General features: G+C 47.3%; 1 protein-coding gene across 1 annotated transcript in view; it reads left to right on the forward strand.

Annotated features, from left to right (window-relative positions):
- PTGFRN (prostaglandin F2 receptor inhibitor) overlaps positions 1-8,862 on the forward strand; it is a 101,256-nt gene extending 92,394 nt beyond the window's left edge. Inside the window, exon 9 of the mRNA XM_045002008.1 lies at positions 3,827-8,862. Within this exon, the coding sequence (XP_044857943.1) occupies positions 3,827-3,993 (167 nt within the window). The 3' untranslated portion in view covers positions 3,994-8,862. The remainder of the gene's footprint in view (positions 1-3,826) is intronic.
- The last annotated feature ends 2,316 nt before the right edge of the window (positions 8,863-11,178 follow it).

Consider the following 11,178-nt stretch of genomic DNA (forward strand, 5'->3'; position numbering starts at 1 on the left):
GCCAGACACAAGCATCGTTAGAAGAGCTCAGTGTGGAGCTGTGCAGCTGAGGGACGCCTTGAAAGAGCATTTTAACCATCAGCCATTGCAGTGTGGTGTAGTAGGCTGTGCTCTACCTGGCCCTGACCTTTTGGCGGCTGTCAAGAATTGTGTAGTGCTTGGTGGACATTTATGTTCATCTTTTAACAAACCAGTGAATTGTGTGGTGCTCACTGTGCATGTATAATTATTACACTGGGTTTTTCACTTAATCTATAAATTCTGTGGCTCTGATCTCTTATGAGTGATCTAGTGGCACTCAAAGCACAGACATACCGCAGAATGTGATGAAGTAGTAAAGATAAATTTATGTCCAAAAAATAAAAATGTATTGCATACCAAAACCAGTGCCAAACATTGATGTGCAAAGAAAAACCAAGATAGTGCAAAATTGTAATTGTAAATTAACAGAACAGAACTTTAAAATTAGAATGGTGGAAAACATTCATGTCCATGCCAGTCCATTTCTGCCAAACATGCACCAGCGCTGGCTCTCACAGGTCAGTGTATGTGAAGCTGTGGTTTTCCTTACTGTCCCTTGGTGTGGGGTGATAGGGATGTGGCCCCTGATGCACGATGGAATGTAGGGAGCTGCTGAAGTGGAAGTCTCCATTGACCGTAAGGGGAGATGAGCCCGTGACTGTTGGAGCTGTAGATCAACAAGAGTCTGCAGCATTTGTATTTGCTGCCTGAGAAACTGCATTATGTCCTGGTGCATCTTCCTCTCCTTTTCCTGCTGGTACTCTTGTGTCTTTCTCCTGCCCGTTCCTTCCTTCTCCAGGCTGTCTGCTGTGCTCACCCTCCTGGCTCTCTGTTCACCATCTGATGCACCACTGACTTTCATTATCTCGGTGAACATGTCCTCCTTAGTCCTCTTCTTTCTCTTCCTCATCCGGGGATGGGTGTAGAGGGGGCACCCTTCAAGGCCGCAGTGGCAGCAGCTACAGATAAAACAGACAGATGTATCATACTTACAGTCACAACAGAAAGCAGAAGATCTCAGAATTCCCTTCCCTTATTCCCCTACACGTTTTAAACAAGACCTGCTTATTGACCCTCTGGAGTGCCTCTGCACAGCACCAGTCTCCAGCAGCAGCCACAGTCACTATGGCCATTAGGGGAAAGGTGGTGAATCAGGAGGGAATTGTTTGGTTGTGTCAATCAAAAAATGTCAGCACTTATTTCCATGGGCATGAGTACAGGGCAATGGCACTGAGTACTGGCACTATTTACCATGGGCAGCAATGATTTTAGCTGATACCTTGCTCTTGAGGGTCACAAAGGCCCAGAGAACACTGCGGATGCTGGTGTCCTGAAGCCATCTGGGCCCATTTGCCATTAGCCTGTTTACTGCAATGGTGCCTGCCAAAGTCATCATGGAGTGACGTGGGGAAAGTGTCCTACCATGGAGGCAGAAATAAGGCAGCCATCCCTAAAAACGTTCGGGAGAGGTTTGAAGAGTACCTCCATGGAAGTTTCATCAAGATCTCTCAGGAGGATACAAGGGACATCCCTGTGCACATTAACAAAGTGCTCCATGTCATGCATGCCCCACACTGCCTACCTCTATAGGAGACTGAAAAGCAGAAAACACTACCTCTGTGTGTTGTACCTTTACCTCTTCTTGTTGAGTAAAACAGTGAAGCGTAGATACCTGAGTCCTGCTAACCTCTGATTGGGCCAGGTGCCCTCTCCACATCTAAGCACGTGAAGGGAGAATGCATGCCCACATTCACCCTGAGATTCGTTCTACTGGATCAGGCTCATTTGTGCTTGGCTGGCGGTACTGGCTAGATGGTGATGGAGTCTCCAAGTTCCTGGCTCGTGGCATAGCAGGATCTCCTGCTGCATCTCCCTTCTTCTCATTGTTCTAGGCAAGGGTCTCTGTCTGGGCATCCATGGTGATCTGCAGGGCCCAAGTATGGCCTGCAGCTCATTGTAAAAGTGGCAGGTCTGTGGCTCAGCACTAGACAGACGGTTGGCCTCCCTGGCCTCATGATATGCCTACCACAGTTCCTTCATTTTCATGTGGCATTGCTGCTGATCCCTGTCATACCCCTTCGCCTGCATCCCCTGTGCAATGTTTTCATATAGGTCTATGTTTCTACGACTGGTCCATAGCTGTGTCTGCACAGCCTCTTCTCCCCAGAGGCCCAGGAGATCCAATACCTCCTGTCTCCTCCAGGCAGGAGCATGTCTATAGCGTGTAGCTGGTATGGTTGGTTGGGCAGTTGCACACAATAGTGGAGAGCTGCTGGGTGCACTTGTCAAGCTGAACAATCAGGAAAAGGCATTCCAAAAGTATGTGTGGGTTTTAAATGGAAGTGGGTGGCTTCTAGCATCTGGGCAGTGGAGTTCACAACTGCGTCCAGAGCAGTCGCTGTCTGGCATTGTGGGACAGCTACTGGAGGATTGTTAGGGTTGATACAGGTCACACAGTGTCTGCGCTCGTATTCATCACAGTGTGTAGACCATGGTGCAACGCCATTAGGAGAGGTGGCATCTCTTGTCAACAAAGGTTGACGTAAGTTGCCTTAACTTTGTAGTGTAGACCAGGCCTTAGCTGCATTTCTCAGACAGGACCTGAGGCACGGTGGATTGTCATGCAATTAGTATGAAAATAAATAACAGAACCCAGGAGTCTGACTCCTAATCCCCTGTTGTAAACACAAGATACACTGCTCCCTGTGCTCATGGTTCTTGACCTACGTTTCAGCCCTTTCTGCAAGTTGAACACAACCCTTGAATTTCTTGAAGTATGAGAAACTAATTTTGTTAGCTGCTGCATGTACTTAACATTAGGTGCATGCATCCAGCAGATAGTTAAACTGTGATTAGTGATAATCTAGGAGGCATTTCAGGCAAAGCACTTACCAAAGTACTTCCCAGAAATTCAAGGAATGGCCTCACTGAGAGCCCCAAAGAAGATGAAATGAAGCATTAGTCTTTGTTCTGCTCTCTGTGCAGATAGTGAGTTACCTTGGGGACAGAATGTCAGTTTCTAATGCTCCACTCCTGTCCCTGGTGGAGCTAATCCAACAGTTAATATTGCTTGTCAATATGAGCCATAGAGAGAGCTTCAGTTGAGTCGGACTCTGCATGAGCCTCCTGGAGCAGTGTGCCTCTTGGGTTGATTTACCAAATCCCCTGAATGGGTCCTCATTCCAGACCGTCCATTTCACTGAACTGCAGGGTGCTCAGCACTTCTGAAAAGCAGACCACTTCTTTGGGCACCTAAATATGGACTTGACTGGAAACTTCTAGGTGACTAGAATGAATTTGCTTCCTAACGAGCTCTAAATCTACTTATTCAGTCCTTCAAAAAGTCAGAATCCTTGACGCGTCACTTGGAAGCTGGGTTGTAAAAGGAAAGGTTTCCATTCGGCTTTGTTTAAATTGTTGGTGGATGTATCTGCTTTGGTTAAGCACCCAAAATATGAATGCTCCTCAGGACTAGATTAACCTTTGGAGTCTGTCAGATTGGAGCTGGGAATCTCACAATGAGACATTCTCTTATGACATTTTGCATCCTGTCCTCTTTGTTTCCATATGGTCTTGAGAATTATGGAAGCAAAATGGGGGAGGGGGAGGGAGGTGAGAGCTGAATTTTTTCAGAACCTTCAAAATGGGAAGGGGGAACTAGAATTTCTTTCTTTCCAATGGTTTCATCTGTCCCTGGCTGATGTGTATTTTCCCTTTCTTAGACAGAGCAAACGTGTTTGGCATTTCTCTATACACTGTATTTAATAACTTTTCTTTGGCTTTTTTTTTTCTCTACCCTTCCTAGTGCTGAACGCTTTGAAATATCCACTGTTGATAGGCATTGGTCTGGCCACCATCATCGGACTCTTATCCTGCCTCATTGGCTACTGCAGTTCCCGCTGGTGTTGCAAGAAGGAAGTACAAGAAACCAGACGGGAGCGACGCCGGCTAATGTCTATGGAGATGGACTGAGTGTGAGAATGAGACTACGCATGTTTTGGGAGAGATTTGGGCAGTTGGCCTGAGACAGAGGTGTGTGACACACACAAATGCCCAACGGACAGTATCTTTCTCTCTGATCTAAGCCAGGACCTAGAGCTTCTCCTCTCCACATGCTAAGTACTGAGCACACAGGCCATGTGTACCAGCACAGAGCTCTTCTTCCAGGGACACTTACTGTGGGGATGTTTTCTTCTGACACGCAAACTGTTCTGCAGCCTTCGGACAAGATTCACTGTTAAATCCTTTTGTCTTGTTTTTTAGGAACTTTCTTTGTGTGTTAACATTGTTGGGAGGGGGGGTTATTGTGGTGGGTGGGGCTTGGGAGAAATATTTTGCCTTTTATAAAATTAGCTGACCTGTTCTCTCTCTTCTCCCTCCCCTTCCCCCCAGGGTTTGGTTCCTGTCTCCAGCGCTGGGAAGGAAACAGCCGTACGGGGTGCTCTAGTACTTATTTGGTGAAGATGCAATGGTCAAGGGTGGGTTTATGCTTGTCAGGGTGCCCTCTTTTCCCCTATTTTCAGGGGTTTGCAGTTCACTCCAGAATACAGCGTGTATGGACTGTCTGTTTGAGACAATTTTTTTAAACCATTTTCTTAAATTTTTTTTTTTTAAAGTTGGTCTTTATTCTGGTGACAAGTGCTACCTTGGCAACCCTAGAGGCTGAATGCTCAGACCAAGTACTTCACAGCGCAGATCTTCCTTCCCACCACAGCCCCTCCCACTGTGCCTCTACCCTGACCCACAGGGAGCACTACTCTCCCTGAGTGGAGAGTTCAGTCTCCTTGGCCTCTCTGCTGAGACCACCAGCAAGGCACCAGTTACCGGTCATGGCGGTGGTGATGTGTTCATCAGAGGAACACCTGTCCTTTTAGGAAGAGGATGGAGACCACCAGATCTTTTCAGGTGTATGGTCAACTGGCCGTTGGCTGGAAATGATGTGGGAACCAGCTGTTACCTATACTCAAAGTAGGTTCATTTCCATTTTGTTTCCTTGCAGTCACCTAACACAAATCTCTGCGATCTCTAATTTGGCAGCAGATTAGTGTCCATTAGCAATGTCCATGATCGACAGCAGCCACATTGTGACTCAGTGTGGGTGCAAAATCAGGCCATCATAGGGGGGAGTTTTTTGTTTTAAACAGGTCTCTGTCTCTTTATACCTGCAGTGATCCCTGTCTTTTCAATAGGTCCTCTCCATTGCTGGGCACTACATGGGCAGATCTCTCCAGGGGGTTTGAGGCATATTCATAGGTGCTATAGTATGAAAGCCCAGCTCTGGTCTTTCACAATCCCCTGGCATAGCTCCTAAGGAGCTGCTCTCAGTTATCCGGGCAGCTCTGTCTTCTAGCACAGCTGGTGTTTTTAAGCAATAAAAGTCAGACATTGTGTACAAAAGAAGTACGCTGATATCACATCCAGTGTTTGGCTAAAATCAACAAAGATGGGAAATTGAGTTACTGTCAACGCTCCATCCTTCTCCATTATGCTTTAGGAATAAAGAACCAACGATCGATGAGCACAATTAACCATCTAGACTTTCATTATATTCTAGATCTTTTCTATGATTAGTAGTCCATTCGTGCGTACCCTCCAGGAGTGCTGCAGGATCTAACCTCCTTGTTATTAACATGACTTCATTTCACAGCTGAGCTAGTGAAGTCTTTAACGCCGTTGTATTGTAACCACTGCAAACTGCATTTATTTGAGATGCTCAGTTACTTTTGTCTCGATTTTTTCCAGTACTGGCACAAGGCTCTTTCCCTAAAAGGGACTTAGGCTAAGATTTTTCACGTGACTATTTTGGATGCGTGCGTTTCAAAAGTGAGAGCTCAGCACAATTGTTTTGTAGTTTGGCCCCTTTTAAGGTGTCTCGTGGTCATCCCGAAAGGGAGGCACCCAAAATCACTAGTCACAGCTGGAAAATCTTGACCTGAATCTTCTCAGCAGCCTTCCCTATTGCTAGCTTTTCCTGCAGCCGAGCCTCATATTTCAGTGCCCCTCCTGCATCTGCAGGCAGACATCGCAAGAAGCTGGCAGGGGAGGAACACGTAGCCATCATGGCACAAATGAGTTCCCCATGTTAAAGTGTAAGAACTTGCATCTATATTCTCCAAAAAGAGGCAAGCACAGGAGGTGATTTGCTAGAGCAGGATGTCCTCCTCTTCCAGAACCAGCACAGAATGTTTGTTGTCTTCTCCTGCGCTGCCTTACCACTGAGGCACTCACTTGCTGGTCTTGTGGGGCACTGAGTTTGCACTGATGTCCTCTTTCCCACACGCAACTAAACAACTCTTACCGTTCCTGCTTTAATATTTGCTTTCCTCACATCATTGCCGTTCTTTTTAAAATGTTCCTAGCATGGGGGGAAGTGGGGATTAGTTATCCAAAGCACAAGTCACTCACTCTCCTTGCAGGTTTAACCCTCATCTCTGTTGCTGTCAGTTACATTTGGGGGAAACGGAATCAGGCTCGTAATGCAGTAATATGGAACGAACAAGCGGGGAATGGCAGCTCCTCCTAAGCACACACTTCATGCTGGCATTTTCTCCCCGCAGAAAGAAACTCGGGGTTATTTTGGCTGGGGGGGCTCCTTGCCCGTTAGTGAAGGGTCCCCATGTCCTTAGCTAATGTCAACCTTATTTTCTGAGTAGTGTCCCTCTGGGTGCTCCACTCTGGGTGCGTCTGGGCCCCAAATTCCTTTGATCGGAGACTTTCATTAGCAATGTCTCTTTAACCCGCACTTGCGCCGTTGGTATCCCTGTGCCCCACACCGAGACTATATCAGGCTGCACAGGCAAACTGCCTCCTCAGTTACTTCTCAGCTGTGTCGGCATAATGGAGTTAGCATGTCCGCCTCTTGCTTACCTCGGCAGTTGCAGAGTTTCTCTCTAGTTAGCTAGTTTAGTTTGTTCGTAGTAGTTAGATTAGTATTTGTTTAAATTTTAAAAAAATAATAATAATAATTATAGAGGGTGGAGTCCAGTCTTAGATCAAAGACTTTTCTGTTTGCTCACTCCACACCCACAAGATTCATGAAAGGCCTGGGAGGACCTTCTTCCCACAGGCAAAGACCTTCCCACAGGTCTTGTGTAGGGACCCGAACCTAGTTCCCAAAAGCCTCACAAAACTCCCTTTTGAACCAATGGCGACCTGCACCTTATTGACTTTATTGAGGAAAACAGCCTTCCTAGTAGCTACTATTACCTCAGCCTGCAGAGTCAGAGTTTGGGGCCTTAATGGCTGACCCTCCTTTCACAACATTCCACAAGGATAAGGTGCCCTTACAGCCACGTCTCAGGTTTCTCCTAAAGTAACACATGAATTTCACTTGAATCGGAGCATATACCTACCAGTTTTCTTTCTGAAGCCACATACTTCCAACCTGGGGACTGCTCTCCATGCTCTAGATGTCAGGAGGGCATTATCATTTCATCTGGACAGAACTAAGCCATTTTGTAAATCCAATAGACCGTTTTTGACCTGTCTGCAACTGAAACCAAGTTCTGCTATTTCTACCCAGAGACCTGCTCTAAATGGATTTCTGGGTGTTTTATAGCTTGCTACCAGACTGTTGACATTCCACCACCATCAGCGTTTTAGCGCGCTCAACTAGATCACAGTCTACATCTATGGCTCTCCTTAACAATGTTCCCTGTCCAGAAATATGCAGCGATGTCACATGGTCTTCGATACGTAGCTTCTCTAGGCACAGACGTGGCTGTTGGCAATGTAGGTCTCTCTTCTGTGATGGACTCCAATCCGAAGCTCTCTCCTCCCTGGGGGGATACTGCTCGGGAGTCACCAAGAGTGGAGTGCCTATACAGACCCTACTCGAAGAAGAAGAGGTTACTCACCCTCTGTAGTAACTGTGTGGGTCTTCAAGATGTGTGTCCCTGTGGGTGCTCCACTACCAACCCTCCTTCCCCTTGGTTTCAGTTTCCTCTGAGACTCAGTGGTGCAGAAGGCACTGAGGGGGCAGTTCACCCATGTAGCCTGCTACAGCCTCGGCGCAGGGCACAAGGATAACCTTGTACAGTGCATGCAAGGGCTGAATGGACGCTGCTCCTGAAGATCTCGAAGGCCTCTGGGGCACATGTGCACCTAGGTGGAGCACCTGTATGGGCACAAATCTCGAAGAACCACAGTTACTGCACAGGGTGAGTAACCTCTTCTTCCATCAGAGCATAACACATCTCCTTCCCATTCCAAGTGAAAGGAGTTGGCCACTAGATCACACAGCCACTAGCCCTTTGGGAGGTGGTGCTCCATCCCCCTTTCTCTCTGTTATTGCTGTATTTTTGAAGGCTGAAATCCTTGGGGCAGTAGTTCCCCAGCAGGTCTTCCAAGTGTGCCAATTTTGTAATCCCCTTTTTTTATACAATGGGAATCTCGTCTCTAACTAGAAAAACTGTGTGTCTTAGTTACTCTTTCCCATGATTTTTTTTTTTTTACTCCCTGTAACCACTTGTGTGTGTTAGGAGTGGTTGGTATCAGGAGGTTAAGGATTAAGCCGCATGAGGTGCAATGCAAGGGTTCAGTACCCTCTAAGCTGCAACTCCTGGGATTGAAACGAATAGCCAAGTATGCTAAGGGCTCCTGTCGATCTTACTCTGTTCACTTTGCCACATGTTTCCTACTCAGTTGCAGCTGGGAAATTCCTCTCTTCTTGGACTCTGAACCAGGCATTGCTTGAAAATCACTTAATGAAATCGACAGGAATTGGTGGAAGGTACGGAATAAGGTGTTTGGCACAATTCTGGAATGCCGGAATTGAATGGTTCTAATGATGCTCTGTATTGTTTCTTTTTACGTTCAAAATAAAGAGCGAGTCTTTGGTAACCGTTCTGTGGTCAGAATGTTCACACTGCAGGCAGCTCTTCCCATCTGGTTTGCACTCACAGCTCCCCTCAAACAGACATCAGATTTGAGCCTCGCAGCCCTCTTTTCTCTTCTCCCCGACCTCCATCCAATTTAGTAGGTATTCTCCCCGTTTGATGGACAGTTTAAATGACTGGCCTAAGGTTATATGGTGTATTATCATCCAAGCTAGGTCTCAACTTTGGTTCTGTGCTCTGCCCACTATAAAACAGGCCATATTGAGAGCAGCAACTTTCTCCACCTGTCCACCCTGAACCAGACTGTTGCTTGCACAAGGGCCGTGAGTTAATGCCTATGGTATCCTCTAAAACCAGCATATCAGGGCTGCTGGCTGGCTCTCCTGACTCTTCCAAACAGCAATCAGGAAAGTCAGTGGTACTGGAGCTGAAAATCTGTTTTTCTCCTACTCTGTCTGCTGCTGTCTGAGAGCTGTAACATGCCAGTGTAGACAATGCACCAGCGCTGGGAGCCGCGCCCCTCTTGGAGGTGGGGTTTGGTTTTTTTACAGCGCTGGGAGAGCTCTCTCCCAATTCTGTGCTGCGACTACACAGGCCACGTTAAAGCACTGCCAGTGAAGATGTGCCCCCAGTCTGGGATTTTTTCCCCTCTTGTCACAGCTGGTAACATCACCAAGCCCTACAGCAGTGTAAAGAATGCACCTCTCTGCTCTGCTACGGTAAGGGTGGTAATTTGTCCTCCTGTAGGTATTTAAGTCTGCTGGTGCAGAAGCCGCTGGGAACCACCTGTACTCATTCTTTGGCAAGGTCAGTCTTTCAGGTCACTCATGCTATCCTGCTTGATCACAATACCAAAGCCACCTCACAGTGGCACGTAACGCTGCTGAGTGGTGGCTTGCGTGGCAACTCCCACCACAGTATATGACTTGGTTTCTTTCCCTCCCCGGCTCAGGTCTGACAGCCATGACTGAAAGAAAAGATCACGACAATCAGTATGGAGTTTTCATGATTTCCCAGTTTCCAAGTTATGAGATCTTTGGGGCAGGGATTCTTTTCAAATAAGTGTTGGTAGTGGCTGAGCGCAATGAGGCCACTATGCCTGATTTGGGAACCTTAGGTGCTACCATAACACAAATAAGTGAGATCCCTGGGAATAGGATGATGGCCCAGCAGCTTTTGTCCTGTGCCGCTGCTGTGCTGGCAGCATGCCTGCTAGGCTTGTGTTTTCCCCAGGAGGTTGTCTTGCACCAGCATTACTTCATGAGATTGCTGCCACTTGTAGAACCAGGAGAGAAGTGCTAGTATTGTTATCCATTCTCCTGCTCTTTAAAACCAGTTCTCCACTACACCATTGTACTGTTTGAACATGGTTGTGAATGGTGTTGGTTGTCAGGATGCTGAACAGACTGAGGGTATGGCTACACTGGCGATTTGCAGCGCTGGAAAGCCTCCACCAGCGCTGCAATTAGTAAGTGGCCACACCTGCAGGGCACTTCCAGCGCTGCAACTCCCTGGCTGCAGCGCTGGCCGTACACCTCACTCAGCATGCGGAAAGGTCATCAAGTGTTGCCACACGCCAGCGCTGTGATTGGCCTCCAGGGTATAAGGTGTATCCCAGAATGCTTTTATAAATTACTCTCTTTGTTTTGTTATGCAGCCTCTCTTTGTTTTGTTGTGAACGAGCTCCAATCGGAGCTCCGAACAAACAGAGCTCCTGTTTGCTGTGATCATCTGTACCTGGCTGTAAACAATCAAATGAGAGGCAGGCAGGGAGAGTGAATGAAACAGAACGGAGCCGGAGCTCCGTTGAACTGCTTATCTAAAAAAACAAACACTGATCACAGCAAACAGGAGCTATCTGTACCTGGCTGTAAACAATCAAATGAGAGGCAGGCAGGGAGAGTGAATGAAACAGAACGGAGCCGGAGCTCCGTTGAACTGCTTATCTAAAAAAACAAACACTGATCACAGCAAACAGGAGCTATCTGTACCTGGCTGTGAACGATCAAATGAGAGGCAGGGGAAACAGCGTTGGATGCAGGGTTCGCAAACATTTTGTGATTTTTCCAATCTCTCTCTTCCCCGCTCCCTGTCACAGTACACCACAGGGAGTGAGTGAAACAGCGGGGAGTCCGTGTTGGAGGCAGGCTGTTTGCAATTAAGAGTTAAGACTAAGGGGTCAGAAACATGTTCTGATTTTTCAATGCAGGAAGCTAAACACACAGTGTTGGCTCCAAAAATCCCCTCTCTCTTCCCCCCGCTCCCTGTCACAGTACACCACCCTCCACCCCCCTCTTTTGAAAAGCACGTTGTGGCCACT

The sequence above is a fragment of the Mauremys mutica genome, chromosome 1 (assembly GCF_020497125.1).
Source record: "Mauremys mutica isolate MM-2020 ecotype Southern chromosome 1, ASM2049712v1, whole genome shotgun sequence".
Classification (NCBI taxonomy): Eukaryota; Metazoa; Chordata; order Testudines; family Geoemydidae; genus Mauremys; species Mauremys mutica.